Source organism: Lepidochelys olivacea (genome assembly GCF_965140295.1).
Source record: "Lepidochelys olivacea isolate rLepOli2 genome assembly, chromosome: 10".
In the NCBI taxonomy this organism is placed as follows: domain Eukaryota; kingdom Metazoa; phylum Chordata; order Testudines; family Cheloniidae; genus Lepidochelys; species Lepidochelys olivacea.
This window is the reverse complement of record NC_140420.1, coordinates 19,881,990-19,898,739: the sequence shown is the minus strand read 5'-3', so window position 1 is coordinate 19,898,739 and position 16,750 is coordinate 19,881,990. Positions and strand designations below refer to the sequence as shown.

Genomic DNA, 16,750 nt, shown 5'->3' with positions numbered 1-16,750 from the left:
TGCAAGGGAAACTAGCCACATTTTTGCTATTGTCTCTTAAAGAGAGAAGAAAAAATTTGCTTCCTTTTCCTTCTGTCAGTTGTCAGGCCCCTGTTATACAGGACAATCGAACTACCTCCTTCTTCCACACTAACTTTCCATCCCTTTCTACTGACAGCTCAAAACTCACCCTGTCAAAGCTGTCTCTGGCCAGGACGCCACTGTCCCATTCTGCTCACTGCTGCTTTTTATCATCTAGAGATGGGCTCTTCTAAACAAAACCTCAGCTCTAACCCTGTCTGAGGCTATTTGAGATCTAGATTTTAATGTTAAAACAGGCCCACCTATTTGTGATTGGTCTAAGCCAACGTTGTCGTCGTCATGTTCCCCTTGTGCCTCTGGCGTTTAGGGCAGTGAGGAAGCTCCTCCACTCCTGTCTGTCTCTAGTAAGTCTTTCAATGGTTCCCCAGCTGTGCCCCAGGTTTTTCAGCTCGGCCAAAGTACTGGATCTTTATATCCTTGCACTTTGGCATGCTCAAAATCAGGATTCAGATCCAAATTTGTTACTTGAGCCCATCTCAGCTACTATCAGCTTCTTACATCCCCCTCTTCCACTGCATACGCTTAACTCTTTGTTATTACATTTTATAATATTATCCATTTCTGGAACTGCTGTGCAGTGTGAGGTCAGTGTAAGCTGATATGGAATGGCATAAAATGGATTTCACTGTAAAGGAAAGACACATGACTGTTCTAGTTTTCAAAGGAAGCTGTCTTATTAAAGAGACAAGGTGGGTGAGGAAATATTTTATTGGACCAACTTCTGTTGGTGAGAGAGAGAAACTTCTGAGCCACACAAAGTTCTTCGTTGGGTCTGGGAAAGGTACTCAGAGTGTTGCAGCTAAATGCCAGGTGGAACAGATTGTTTAGCATGCTGTCTTAAGACACCTGAAGCTCATCTTTGGACAAGTGGGTGTTTGGGCAGATAATTGCCAGTCTGACACACCAATGTGCCTAGTTGAGAATCCAGCTATACAGTTGGGACATCCTACTAGTGTGTCCACATTTGGACTGGACACAGGTATCATAAATGTCCTGCACGACTTGATTTTGCAATTTAATCTGAACTATGTTTAGAAAAACAAAATGTAGGAAATTTAGATCTGAAATCCCTCTAACTATCCTGTACTGGCCTTGCTGGATTCACTCTGCAGGGCTGTTGATCAGCACGGATGATGATCACTGCATCGCTGGAAATATTTATTTGAAATAAAAGCCTGTACCTTTTAATGCAAGGAGAGCTTCCTCTGCACCAACTGAATGTTCCATTCCTTACCGTGATACTATCCTGTACTAACAGATAAAGAGACATGAAAGGCATATATGCGTATTTAGAGATGGGTACATAAATGTACCTGTTTCTATTTGCAGATGAAAAAAATCAATAGCTTAAAAAGATAAATGCAGTTCCATTATCACCAAACTGAGTGCACACAGTAAACTGGATATACACTAGCAACTAGAGTGGGATCACCAAACCAATAGATAAAGTGCATATCAGCCAGGGGCTAGATTTGTCCTAATGACTTAAAGACAAGATTCTGTTGGTCTGGTCCTCAGCTGGCTAACTATCCTGATTCACACTAGCCGAGGATGTGGCATGCAGGCCTCTCACCAATTCCTTGAGTTATTCACTGACCCTTAAGGGCCGCATTCTAGGAAGTTAATTATTATAATTAAGACTATTTTAATGTTAACGCTATCAAATCTTCTCTTGGGAAATACACATGGAGGATAAAAATTGTGTCTGTCAAATGATCAATATCCAGGAGAGAGAACCGAATGAAACTAGTAGCTCTAATGGCAATGCAGCCACATTTTACACGGCGCACGCTCCCTGTGCTGTGTGTAACTAATGCTAGTGGAAGCTGAGTGCTATGCGTTCCTCATGGAGGGCAATCACCCTAGGTCAATGCTTACAGTGGTCCGAGGTAACTGTGCTCATGTTGTTTGGATCCAGCTCTTCAAGACTAAGAAAGGCACCTAAACGGCTTAAGGAAACCTTGGCCTGAAATTAAAAACACATAAATCAGCCAATGGATGTAAAATAGTAAATGGTCATGGAGTGGGGTGGGGTGGCCACCCACTACTGCCATGAAGGGCTTGAAATCAGCCCTGGGAGAGGGCTGAGGCTGTAAGAGGGCTGCTGCTAGGAAAAGCAGCAAGCCTTGGCTGATTGGGGAACCAGCTGCAGATGCCGCCACACCCCAATCAGGGCCCAGCTGGCCCTTATAAGAGGGCAGTGGGCCAGGAGCAAACAGAGTCTCTCTCTCGATGTGGAGAGGGATGGGCCTGGCTGCTAGGAGCTAAACCAAGACTGGAGCAGGGCTGGGGGAAGGCCAGAGGACCTATCCCTAAGACTGCCCCTGATCTTAATAATCCTTGTTGTTCCATGTGAATGAATATAAATCCAAATAAGTTACATTACATTACATTACGACAGCCCAAACACCATGAAAAAACTGCTCTTGCTAACCCCCTCAATACACTATGAAACATTGACTACACAGCACTACCCAGAAGGCTCCATGCATTTGGATGGCTGCATGCCCTCATGCTCCACTCCCCAATTCCCATGCCCTTCCCCACATGACCTAAGGTAGGAGTGTCCTGCTCCTTAAGAAATCCCACCTCGCAACAGTGATGTGCAAAAGAAAGTAACAACCAAGCAAATGAGAACGTAGCCTGCAACTAACCTGTATAGCAGCATTTATGGAATACGGCAGGAAAGAGTGAGCAGTATTGAGAATGTTGATCAGCGTCAAAGAAACAAAGGCTTTCTGAACATCTAGGACATGTTGCTCGTCCACCAGGGTGTAGACCGCAAACATGACAAATGCAATCTGCAAGGGAGCAAAGGGACAGCAAATTAGTATTCACAGACAGGCAAAACAGTGCTCAGATGGTGCACCGTTCTCCCAGGACTCATTTTTGTAAAACCCCAGTGGCATCAGCCACACCCATTCACGTTGTTCTGTGAGTTCTAGAAGCAAAGTTTTTATAATCTGGTGACAGTGAAGGCAATCTGATTATGTGCCATTTATTGTGCTTTTGAGATTGTTGCAGCACTGCAAATACAGTGAGATAGTGACATGAACATTCCCCTCCAGAGAGAAGGCTATCACAGATAGTGTATGTTGCTGGGCTGGGACAGCAGCAAATGCAACAGTGCATTATAAAAAAATACTGAGGCCCTGATCCTGCAGTGAGCTCCATGTGGGTGGACCTCTGGACTTTCACATAGCCCCAGGGCCTCGTGGGCTCTGTATGGGTGTAGGGATCGGCCTGCAGGGAACCCATTGCTGAATCAGGCGAATAGACTATACATTTCTCTGGACAGGCATCTGTCTATTGGATTTGTCTATCAAGCGCCATGCACAGCTATGGTGCTGAGGGAATAACAGGCTGTGTGCTATGAAGGAGAGTGAACTGCTCACCAGGAATGTAGATGAGTGGAAGGAAGACAGAGACAGCGAGAAGAGGATCTGAGAACTTTTTAAAGCTTGAAGCTCTTGCTTTCGGATACAGAGTACTTTCTCCATAAAGGCTTTCTCCCAGCCATAGAGTTTGATGATCTTAATGTCACTGAGGATGGCATTGGTGAGTCTCGCTCGGTTATCTTTATGGTTCATCTGGTCCTCCTAAAATAAAGGCCCATTGAGGCTGTCATTAAGAATGCTGAAAATGTCTCTGTTCCATCTTTGTGAACACCACTTTGAACCTGGCTGTAAATTCGGAATGGATCTCTGGGCAATTAAGTAACATGTGGGCCCTTTGCTTGTAGTTGGATATTTACTTTTGGAGCTTCAGGCAAGTTAATTGTTTAGTAGTAGCGGAAAAACATTAAAATTTTGGTCTATGAACCTGCAAAATACAATCCTATTAGAGAGCTCTATAAGCAATCTTCGGAGGCTTTGAATGTCTGGGATCCTTTCAAACAGAACGATTAGCATGGATAAACACTGAGCGATCACTTAGTCACATCTCAGAGCAATGCATTCTGTTACAGTATACCTACATGTAATCACCTCTGTTTTGTTCCTTATCCTTGGGCTCCATGGGGCCCTTACTTGGGTGAGAATGATGGGATTTAATCTGTGATACTAGACCTTGAATCCCAGAAATTCACATGCCAACAACATTTTGCATTTTTAGGAGGCAAAAAAGTACCTGAAAGTGACTTCTCTTCTTGGTGATCACAAAATTCAGAGGCAAAAGAATTAAAAATACAGCAATTGCAGTCAAGGCAGATGGTCCCAGGAGCTGCCAGGAGAAAAGAGGTGAGACTGCTATAGAAACTCAAGAAACGTTGGTGAAATATTTGTAGAGATGCTAGTTTTCCTGGTCACCTTGTTCTTTGCCTGTTTTCCCACTTAAGGCTTGTGTCTAACACCCCTTTGGGTAATCCTAGAACTTTCCTCCTCCTCTGCCTTCAGGAGTATTTTGATTAAGACACTGTGACCAATTCATCCTTCTGCCGCCTCCACCTTCCAGGAGAATTCTGGAGTGATCATGGTCCTTACTCAACTGTTCTGATGCAAAGCACCTGAGTACTGAATTCACAGAGGCAAATCCTCCTCTCACATACCCCACGGTAAGCCCATTGAAGCCAATGATATGGGTGGAGATTTGGCCCAGTGATTTTATTTTCATAGACTGTCTCATAGGTGGTAATGTTTTTTATTTTGCTGAATTATATTTATTTCCCTGAAGGAACAAAGTCATGTCTGTGAGAGATCCAGGAACATGCTTGAGAACAACACTTCATTGCTAATTCCTCTAGCACAGGGGTGGGCAAACTCTGGCCCACGGGCCGGATCCAGCCCGCATGCCTTTTTAAGCTGGCCCCTGAGCCATACCAAGCAGTTGCAGCCCCGCTCTGACTGGTGCTGGGTCGGGGGCCGAGCCCACAACACGCGGCTCGGCCCTACTTCATGGGGAGCTGGGTCGGGAGCCACACCCCTGAGCCTCTCCCCATGCCCCAACCCCCTGCCCCAGCCCTGATCCCCCTCCCGCTCTCTAAACCCCTCGATCCCAGCCCAGAGCACCCTTCTGCACCCCAAACCTCTCATCCCCAGCCCCACCCCAGAGCCCACATCCCCAGCCAGAACCTGAACCTCTTCCCGCACCCCTGCCCCAGCCCTGATCCCCCTCCTGCCCTCTGAACCCCTCAGTCCCAGAACAGTATCACAATGATCTCTCTCATCAAATTGCTTCACTGTCTCACTGACTTCATGAGAATCAGCCTTTAGGATAAAGTGTAGGAAAGTTCACGTTGCAGGTCATACTCATTGCTATGTTTTAAGGCTGTGCCAGATAACTGAACACCAGAACCCTGAAAGTCAGAGAGCTGAAAACAGTTATAGTATTTGTGACGGTGCTCCCCATAAGGCTTTATGGAAATATGCTTATGAATATATATGACATAACTGGAATATGTTCTATGCTACATATGCCATGTAACATATCTATGTAAAGGTTATGATCTACTGAATCTATTAATCCTATTTGTGTGCATATATTATTTTTGTATTCAAAGTTATGAATATTGGCCGTGTACTGGCTTGATTTCCTAATAACCTTAGTAGAGCATTTAGTCAGGTCCTGGAGAAAGGAATTCGCAAAGTTAAGTGCCCGATCAAGAAGCACTTAAGGAACAATGCATCTTGGAATGCTCCAATCCGCATAAGAAGTCTTCCTGGAGACATTCAAGATACCATGTGGCTTCTGCCTGTAAAAACGGTGAGTCATGCATGGACATGTGACTTGCCCAGGTGACTCCAGAACTCCATCTTGGAGCTGGACTTTGCATAGGAGAGAGGAGGAGGTCTCCACCCACAAGAGAAGGTCTATTTAAGCCCATGGGAGACCCCTCCATTTGGTCTTCAGCTGGCTAAAGAAAGAAACTGGAACAAAGGACAATAACTACAGGGGGTGTGAGTGATTGCTGGACCCGGACTAGAAGGAGATCAGTCTGTAAAAGGAAGCTTACTGGAACTGGTGAGGTTTTGCCTGTATTCAATTTTATTAGACATAGACTTGAGGGTTTTAGTTTATTTTGCTTGGTAATTCACTTTGTTCTGTCTGTTACTACTTGGAACCACTTAAATCCTACTTTCTGTATTTAATAAAATTACTTTTTACTTTATTAATTAAGCCAGAGTATGTATTAATACTTGGGGGGGGGGGAAACAACAGCTGTGCATATCTCTCTATCAGTGTTATAGAGGGCGAACAATTTGAGTTTACCCTGTATAAGCTTTATACAGGGTAAAGCGGATTTATTCAGGGTTTGGGCCCCATTGGGAGTCGGGCATCTGAGTGTCAAGGACAGGAACACTTCTGTAAGCTGCTTTCAGTTAAGCCTATAGCTGTTAGGGGACGTGGTTCAGACCTGGGTCTAGGTTTGCAGCAGGCTAGTGGGTCTGGCTCAAACCAGTCAGGGCACTGAAGTCCTAAGCTGATAGGGCAGGAAATCAGGAGCAGAATTAGTCTTGGCACATCAGGTGGCAGCTCCCAGGGGGTTTCTGTGATCCAATCCGTCACAGTATTGATTGTGAAAGGACAACATATTTTTCTTCTAAATGGCACCACCAGAAGGAGAGCCGATGCTAAAAGACCCCCTTTTTCCATGAGCTGGTTGTAAGAACAGTCACACACTGTCTTTATCTAGGAGATCAGACTGAACACTGGAATCACAAAAATTAAGCCAGGACCTGTGTGTTGTGTGGATGGAAGGATGAATCAAAGCAAGGCATCTAGTGAAGAATAACAAACAACAATGAAAAGACACATTTAAATGTGTGGGGAAACTCATTTATCCTTCTAATGAGTGTGTGTGTTTGTGTGTGTGCGCTTTATACCACAGAGCTCAAAGATGGATGGGAAAGGAGACAGATGGAAATTTCAGATTGTTCTGGGCAGCAAACTTCACACCTGACTCTTAACAACTTCTCTTTGCCCTTGATCTCATGAACAGGAATGGTTAGATGTGACCATCTCTTACCTGCCACAGGAAGACAAAGCAGATGATGATCCGAATGGGAGCAAGCCAGGTCCCATTAAAATATATAATGAGATCCATTAACCTCTGCACATCGACACATACCAGATTGACAATTTCTCCTACAGTTGCTGCTCTCCTTGCTGCATTTGACATGACCAAGACCTGGGGGTGGGATGGGGTGGGGATGGGAGAAGCAAGAGCCCAAACAGTCAAAATCAGCTTCTGTTCAGAAAATAAATAACCAACATTCATGCTGAGGTCAAAGGGAAGAAGGATCAGCCTCATAAAGAGGCCAAGTCCTAGTCACCGTAATATCAAGAACGAAAACATCATTCAGGATCATGTGACTTCACCCTGTAGATGAGTCTATTCACTGCCCAACAAGAAATGAAATGTCTAGCTTGCTTGGTAAAGCACAGCTTTCACCTCCTGCTCTTCAGTCCATTTTTTAGATGCAAAAGCTACTCCATGAACCTCACAATAGCAAATAGGACAATGCTTTCCCCAGATCTCATGGAGATTTATGCAGCTGCCCTTCACATGCAGTGTAACCAAGGAATTATTTGCTAAAAATAGCTCTTAACTATTATTCATATTTGGGGTAGCAGTTATTAAATACCATCTCTTAACACATTAGTGGTTGATAAGAAAATCAACTCCCAAAGGGAAAAGCTGGCTTACCTTCCTATACACTAGGCCTGTGACTGCAGTCTTCAGCCTCATTCCCAATACAAGACACATGTACATGTAACGTTGTTCAAACAGAGTCTGGAGGCAAGCTAATAGGAACAGTAACGTTGCATAAAAATAACCTTTCCAGTCTGGAGCTTCTCGGTCTGTGATGAACTCCAGGAAAAGGCTGCAAGAGAACTTTAAGCAGGTGGATGCAAACTGAGATGACAAAATACATGGCCCTTAGAGCAGGCAGTATTTTTAGAAAGGCCTAAACAGTCGGGATATTTTGTCTTGTCTTTAGCAAGGCTTCGGCTTTGTAATTCTCACTGGCTGATATTTGTCAGTAAATCAATAGAAGGCTGGACAAACAGCTCAGCATCCTAAGTATGTACAATGGCAGCACGCAACCTAATTTTTGTTTTATTTTACTGCAGCTCAGAACATTCAACCGCTCCTTCTCATGCTGGAGAAGAGATGTCCTAGCTTAACAATCTACTACATTTAGGGCTGTTGATTAATCACAGTTAATTCACACTATTAACTCAAAAAAAGTAATTACAATTAAAATAATTAATTGCAATTAATCACAGTTTTAATCGCACTGTTAAACAATAGAATCCCAGTTGAAATGTATTAAATATTTTTGGATGTTTTTCTACATTTTCAAATATATTTACTTCAATTACAACACAGAATACAATTGTATAGTGCTCACTTTATATTATTTTTTATTACAAATATTTGCACTGTAAAAATGATAAACAAAAGAAACCGTATTTTTAATTCCCCTTATACAAGTACTGGAGTGCAATCTCTTTATCATGAAAGTGCAACTTACAAATGTAGATTTTTTTTTTTTTACATAACTGCGCTCAAAAACAAAACAGTGTAAAACTTTAGCTCGTACAAGTCCACCCAGTCCTACTTCTTGTTCAGTCAACCACTAAAACAAACAAGTTTGTTTACATTTATGGGAGATACTGCTGCCTGCTTCTTATTTACAATGTCACCTGAAAGTGAGAACAGGTGTTCGCATGGCACTTTTATAGCCAGCATTGCAAGGTATTTACGTGCCAGGTTTGCTGAACATTCATATGTCCCTTCATGCTTCAGCCACCATTCTAGAGGACATGCTCCCATGCTGATGACGCTTGTTAAAAAAAAAAAAAGTGTTAGTTAAATTTGTGACTGAACTCTTTGGGGGAGAATTGTATGTCCTCTGCTCAGTTTTACTCACGTTCTACCATATGCTTCATGTCATAGCAGTCTCGGATGACGACCCAGCACATGTTGTTCATTTTAAGAACACTTTCACTGCAGATTTGACAAAATACAGAGAAGGTATCAATGTGAGATTTCTAAAGATAGCTACAGCACTCAACCCAAAGTTTAAGAATCTGAAGTGCCTTCCAAAATCTGAGTGGGACGAGGTGTGAAGCATGCTTTCAGAAGCCTTAAAAGAACAACACTCCGATGCGGAAACTACAGAACCCGAACCGCAAAAAAAGAAAATCCAACCTTCTGCTGGTGGCATCTGACTCCGATGATGAAAATGAACATGCGTCGGCCTGCTTTGAATCGCATCGAGCAGAACCTGTCATCAGCATGGATGCAAGTGCTCTGGAATGGTGGTTGAAGCATGAAGGGACATATGAATCTTTAGCGCATGTGGCACGTAAATATCTTGCGATGCCGGCTACAATAGTGCCATGCGAATGCCTCTTCTCGCTTTCAGGTGGCATTGTAAACAAGAAGCAGATAGCATTATCTCCAGCAAATGTAAACAAACTTGTTTGTTTGAGTGATTGACTGAACAAGAAGTAGGACTGAGTGGACTTGTAGGCTCCAAAGTTTTACATTGTTTTATTTTTGAATGCAGGTTTTTTTGTACATAATTCTACATTTGTAAGTTCAACTTTCATGATAAAGAGATTGCACTACAGTACTTGTAATGGAAGAATTAAAAAATACAATTTCTTTTGTTTTTTACAGTGCAAATGTTTGTAGTAAGAAATACATATAAAGTGAGCATTGTACATTTTGTATTGTTGTAATTGAAATCAATATATTTGAAAATGTAGAAAACATCCAAAATATTTAAATAAATGTTGTTCTATTATTGTTTGACAGCGCAATTAATCGCGCGATTAATCGCACATTTAATCACGATAAATTTTTTTAATAGCTTGACAGCCCTAACTGCATTTCTTTTTTTGTTGCATGAGTTGATTGGAAATCACAGAGAAATCAGTGGCCAAATTCATTGCTGGTATATATAAAAGTAGTATAAATGCCACTCTACTGCAGTCAATGGTATTTCAATCTCTTATTCCACCTGTGAACTGGGTTTGACTCATCTGAAGTGATACTATAAATGCATTTTGGTGCTGAACCAATACTGTTCATGCAGCAGAAAAATACTTACCCGAAGAAGGTTTTTGGTTTTTTTTAAAACAACTGTAGGGGGGCATTATTTTACTATTTATAATTTATCGTCGGATACAGAGCACAGAGTCATTCAGTTCTACAGTTACAAGTGTGTTGTCTGCTCCCACAGTTTCATATGGAGTTTCATGATATCTGATGTGTTCCTTAAAGCCCCAGCTCCTGGAGTCATACAATTAAGAGCCTCGGCTTTCATTTTAAAAATAAGGAGTAAGTTTCTAGTCCTCTGGTCACAGAGGGAAGCTTGAAAACATGACCTGAGTGCACTGCACCCTAAAAGCTCAAATCCCACAAGCCAAATAAAAAGAAACCTAAAGATATTAGACATGATTTTTACAACAATTTCCTTAAATTTAGGAGCCTGACTCATGATTTTTAAAGACTTGGATTTGGCAATGCTGCAACAGTTTGAATCTTGTTCCTATCAGTGTTGACTAAAAGTCCCTGCCATCTGATGGCTGTTTGGCAGCCTGTTTAAAATCACTTTTGTGATGTGCATGTACTACACTGAGACCATTATACTGGCTCTAACTGCCACCTTAACAAAGAGGCCAACCATTTTCAGGACTTAGAGGTTTAAGTCTCTCTCTATGTGACAGAGATTGGAGTACCCTGGCAGAAAAGTGCAAGGAACCTTGTGTTATGTGGCCAATACCACATTTGCTTAGCAAATAAACAGAGGATTTAATGATCCAAGGATGCCATATCTGACCCCTTTCATCAGCACAAAAAATTAACGTAAGGAAAAAGTAGCCAATCTATGGGTATGAACATTTGGGGGAAGGATAGCTCAGTGGTTTGAGCATTGGCCTGCTAAAACCCAGGGTTGTAAGTTCAATCCTTGACGGGGCCATTTAGGGATCTGGGGCAAAAATTGGGGATTGGTCCTGCTTTGAGCAGGGGGTTGGACTAGATTATAGAATATCAGGGTTGGAAGGGACCTCAGGATGACCTCCTGAGGTCCCTTCCAACCCTGATATTCTATGATCTAATGTACAGCATTTCCTTCTAGACAGTCATTCCTGAATGTGCACGTACCTCAGTATCTTTGGGACAGAAAACAGGAAGACGTCACAGATGACTAAGCTGAGGGTACCAAGAAGGAAATAGGTTCCAAACATGTTCCAAAATGCTTTCAACAGTGGCTCACTCTGACTCTGTTCTGGCTGCACTAGAACCTGGGTCTCTTCTGTCTCAACCAAACCAGCTCCACTTTGTTGATCCTTCTTGTATTTGATGGATTCTGTGTTTCTGAAGAAACAAACACAAAGAAAATTGGCTGCAATCCAGAGAAGGCCAGAAGTGTTTGACTTGGGCTGTCAACAGCACTTTAAATACCCCACACTTGGAATCAGGGCTTCCAAAGTGGCCTGAATAGTGAATTACTTATTTATATTGTGGCAGCACTTAACAGCTCCAGTCATGGAACAGGACTCCTTTAAAAATTCAGAACAAAAAGACGGTCCCTGCCCCAAAGCAGTTCTGGTCTGGATATCTGGACATTAAAGGATGTCCCCCAATAGATTTCAACATAGTTAAGGTCAGATTTAGGATCTAAATGATAAACAGCCAAAAGATCACCGGGCAGTGGAAAGAGCCCAAGGGAAGGGAAACTCCACAGAGTTCTCCTTGCCGAGTGTTCTGTCCACAGGGGCTGCCTTCCACTAGTTGAATGAGTTGAGAATTCAATGGCAGTGACTCCATTGGCCATTCTCTTGTGCAAATAGGGAGCACAATGGCCCTGGGGCTCCTTCATCTCTGAAGCTATAGAAACAGCAGCAGTGCAGCTTCCTTGGCACCCTACCGCACTCAGTCTCCCCCTCCCGGTGATCTCCAGCACACAAGCCTTCACATGGGCTGATTCCTGACATCCAGGATTTGGCCCTATCCGCATAAACCCCATGATCTAGTCTTTAATGAGAACAAGATGGTGTCAAATGGGGCTCTGATGTGGTGTGTTAGCACCTGGGATGTTGAACATGCTAGCTCTGGACTAGCTAGAGGAGAAGCTCCCACCCTCTAGAACAGGTACTTACTGCTTGGCTCTGTTACAGTACTTTTTCCATTCTCTTTCAAGCTGGGAAACAATTTCCTCAGAGGAGTTTTCTTTCATCAGTGACCATAAGTCGTCTGCTTGTAATGGCTGCTGATAGCCTTTCCAGACTAACCTGTAAAATAAACGGTTAACACACAAGCACAGAGCGATGTGTGTCCTAGAAAAATGTTCAGTTGATTGGCCTTAAATTAGTCCTACATATTGAGCCTAATTCTCAGTTATTCCGTTCTTGAGCTTGGGGCAGGGACAGAAAGGTGGGGACAAAGATGTCTTTAAGCCCACTGTGCAACTTCCATATTCTTGGGGCCATTCAGGGGCCTTGTCTCCCCTCCAGCATAAATTAGATCAGCCCTGAGGTTGTTCAAACTTGCATTCTGCTTCCCATGACTCCTGTGAAACAGAGACAGGGCCTTGGCATAACAGAGCGGGCCCATTGTATGCGTGTACCTGGCAGTGTCCTTCCATTCTGCATGGTTGCTGGCTGCCTCACCCCCTAAACAGGCCAAGTGTTAACATACAAGAATATTTGAAGTATTCTCAAAAATTTCAGGAACCACTCTGCTCATGAAAACTAAGCAGCAGGATGGTGCAACTTCATGATCTCTAGCCACCCTGGTGCCCCGTAGAGATTGGAAGAGGCTCTCCTGGCAGAAAGCTGGGATGTTAGCAGGATTGTAGTGATCATTTTGAAGAATGGCTGGATTTTAACACGTCACAAAGGACGTTTAAAAAAAAACCAGTTACCTGGGGAAATTCTACACTCAAGTCCCCTTCAAATCCAGGTATGAAACAGGCTTCTACTGCGCTAGTGTAACTCAGAGCACAGTTTGAGCCACGGGGAGTAGAATATAGGTGTCTGAGGAAAGAATTACACTTGTTGCAAGGAGCTTTGAGCTTGTCAGCTTTGCCACTATCCCTTACACTTCAGCCCAGACCCTAAAAAGTATAGAGGTGACTGTTTCCCATTTAATTGAAAAGGAGCTAGGTGCCTAAATACCAGCAAAGATCTAGACCCTTCTGCCTTAGGCTGATGGAGCTTATCTGATAGTTTAGAGTAAACATCGCTTGCTTCTTGTTTTCTTACCCAGAGAACCACCAGAAAGTGATTTTGGAAACAAAAGAGGCACCAAGTTCTGGACATGGATTCTGTGAGAGGAAAAACAGACAAGTTTCAAATGTAGAAATAGCCATATACTGCATAAACACAATACAGTACCCTGCTTTTGCCCCACCAAGAAATGATGTGCAACTTGCTTGTGTTAAGGTATTAAGACCAGGACTGCTGTAAGCAGCAGATCTTTACTAATTCAAATCTGAATAAGGCCTGAGCTGGGAGCAAGCAGTACTCTTTTCTTCATACTATGACCCACAAACACTAATTTCATGCATGAGTTGGGCTCTGACTTGTTTACAAAAGATCAAGTATATCTGCCATGATTGTAGTGAAGGGAGATGCAATGCTGGCTGCACTGGGAAGGCATGTAGCAAATGTCAGCACGGTATGGTAACAGCACTGAAAATGGAGGTGTGTGGATAGGGATAGGTCACTAGTTTTTCAGAAGGTACATATGAAGCATCAGTATGCCAGGTTCAGTCCAGGCAGAGACATGGTCCTGTGGCACTGGTTTTATATTCTGTCTGGGCATTTGTACTGTAAACCCTTTTCTCCAATTTGTCCTGTGCAGGGCAAAGTGGAAGCATGTTAAAAAAAATACACTTGATTCTGAAAAAGAAAAGGAGTACTTGTGAGCTGCTCACGAAAGCTTATGCTCAAATAAATTTGTTAGTCTCTAAGGTGCCACAAGTATTCCTTTTCTTTTTGCGGATACAGACTAAGACAGCTGCTACTCTGAAACTTGATTCTCAGGATCAATTATTTCAGGGAGTGACTTTCCGTACTCTCCCTGTGGAGAGATCCACTTACATCTCCCCCTGTCATCTCAGATCTTCCTGAGCAAGGCAGTGAAAATAACTTGGAATGCGCCTCAATTTGCCATCAAGATCTAATTTTGCACTTTTAGTGAGAGCTGTTGTTTCTAGATAATTGCCTCTATTCCGCTACATTAATCTCATATGTGGGACTATATATAGAATTGGTTAAAGCCGCTTTGTTTTGGCTGTCAGACACAAAATGGAATCCTTCATCATACTCTGTGTGTACAGTACAGAACATATGATGCTAGTAGGAATAACACTTGAGGCCCATTTCTACTACTGCAGGCTGACATGCAACCTTCTTATATCAGATAATTTGTTTTAAATTGCCTCACTAGCCAGTTCTGTTGTTTGTAATATTTTATTACAGAACTACTGAGGAATTTCATGCAAGTGTCAGGGCCCAGATACAGGGAAGAAGTATAAAACCACAATCCTCACCCCAATGAGTTCACAATGTGAATGCAATAGGGTGCGAAAAACAGACAAAAGAAGGGTTGATGAATCAATAAGAGCGTTTAGCAAAAATTTTAGATGTATGTTTTCAACCATGTCACCTGCCTTAGACTGCCTTTGTTTTTCGGTACCAAACTGAGATAGCTCGGGACTGCATCTTAGAGCTGCAGAGCACTTGGAATTCCAGTTGAAGTCAATGGGAACTAGAGGTGCTCAATAAGCTCCAAGGGCTGCAAGTTTAAGCTGGTCAAATTTATACTAGATATAAGGTGCAATTTTGTAACGGAGAGGTTAATTAACCAGTGCGACAAATTACCAAGCGTGGTGGTGGATGCTCCATCACTGGAAATTTTAAAATGAAGGTGGGATGTTTTTCTAAAAGACACGTTCTTGTTCAAACAGGCATTAATTCAGGGAGGTCCTATGCTCAGTGCAATGCAGGAGGGTAGACTAGATGATCATAGGTCCCTTCTGGCCTTCTAATCTATGAAACCTCTGAAAACCAAGCTGGGGATCCAGAAATCCTGGCATGCCAAATTACTAGTTAAAAACTAGTCTGTACGTAAGCTGCCACATTTTCATCTCAGACATTCATCTGAACTGCCCATTTCCAGTGGGTTTTAGACAAGGGACTGATGAGCTTTTAAGAAGTCAAATATACTTACAGAGTCATTGACAGCTTTTGAAAAGAAGGGAGGCCAATCAGTAAAGAAGAACAGTATGACCTCTACTAGCAGCAGGATAAAATAGATGTAAGAGGTGACATGACGGAAGGGGTCCTCTGGGAAGCCCTACAAAAAAGAGAATTGCTGAGGTTGAGGTAAAATACTTCATGTGAAATCACTAAAGAAAGGTGGATTCACACACTGTATAAGCCGTAAGCTCTGAGTGTTGCTGTGGATGTGTGCCATGTGTATCTCTTGCACCAGTTTCTTAGAGTGTACTATATTAGAGTTAAATTACTGCTATTGATACAGAAAACTCACGCAATTGCAAAATCACAACACATGTACTAATAAACCACTGAGGGGAACTGGAGTGTAACTGTAGTTTAGAGTAAAGATTTCAGCTTGAGGTTTTCCAAGGAGCCTAAAAGAGCTAGATGCTGGAATCCCATTGTAATTCAGGGGGATTTGGGTGCTGAACTCCCTTAGCCCGCTTTGAAAATGGCAGTGTGAGGTTTTGACCTGGCAGATTCCAGTAAATGTTTATGGCTGCTTAATTAAACTAAGGCAAGGGGTTGAGTCCTGTGAGGATATAAATTCCCCATTCACCTAAAGCTCTGGGTAGACTTCAAAATGGAAAAAGGCTATTTCCTAGTTTTATTCTAAATAGTGTGTTCTGGAGCTGGTTGGGGAACCTCCCCTTGGGCCTCATAATCAGTTCAGTGGGGAAGAATGACCTGAGTGGGAAATTATATCATGGCAATAAAAAGAAGATGGGAGGTCAAATGCCTAGAGTGTGGGACTAATTAACATTAATTAATTCAGTCACTATTAATTCAATACAGTAGTGAGTTCCCACCATCTTCGTCTCGTGGGAGTGTATCATTCTTCTCTCTGTCCATGAAATATAGGTGCTGATTTGAACCTCTGATCATTCCCTGTTGTTACAGAAAGATTCACCTGCTGGGTTTATCACGGAGGAGAATGACCAGTACTGATAAGTATCAGATCCATAAATCTACCCCAGTGAATTTTAACATATAAATGCTCATCCTAATGAAACCAAAACAGCTGGTATAAAAGATCTACAGCAGAAGTGGCTCTCTGAAATCAAGTTGATCTGCCTTGTCTACACACACACATGTTATACCTCCTTATTGATAGCAGTATAGTTAATACAAAAAGAAAAGGAGTACTGGTGGCACCTTAGAGACTAACCAATTTATTTGAGTATAAACTTTCGTGAGCTACAGCTCACTTCATCGGATTGCATCACTGTAGCTGTTATAAATATAAAGGGAAGGGTAAGCCCCTTTAAAATCCCTCCTGGCCAGAGGAAAAATCCTCTCACCTGTAAAGGGTTAAGAAGCTAAAGGTAACCTCGCTGGCACCTGACCAAAATGACCAATGAGGAGACAAGATACTTTCAAAAGCTGGGAGGAGGGAGAGAAACAAAGGGTCTGTGTCTGTCTG

At 42.6% G+C, this 16,750-nt stretch overlaps 1 protein-coding gene across 1 annotated transcript in view; it reads right to left on the bottom strand.

Annotated features, from left to right (window-relative positions):
- The window catches only part of ABCC6 (ATP binding cassette subfamily C member 6), a gene marked incomplete at its 5' end in the record, with an annotated part of 52,986 nt that overhangs the window by 26,407 nt on the left and 9,829 nt on the right, over positions 1 to 16,750 (bottom strand). The window contains 11 exon segments of the mRNA XM_084641928.1: positions 1,263 to 1,332; positions 1,960 to 2,047; positions 2,736 to 2,882; positions 3,477 to 3,680; positions 4,210 to 4,302; positions 7,046 to 7,207; positions 7,727 to 7,904; positions 11,204 to 11,416; positions 12,202 to 12,333; positions 13,306 to 13,367; positions 15,278 to 15,403. Coding sequence (XP_084498054.1) covers positions 1,263 to 1,332; positions 1,960 to 2,047; positions 2,736 to 2,882; positions 3,477 to 3,680; positions 4,210 to 4,302; positions 7,046 to 7,207; positions 7,727 to 7,904; positions 11,204 to 11,416; positions 12,202 to 12,333; positions 13,306 to 13,367; positions 15,278 to 15,403 — 1,475 coding nt within the window.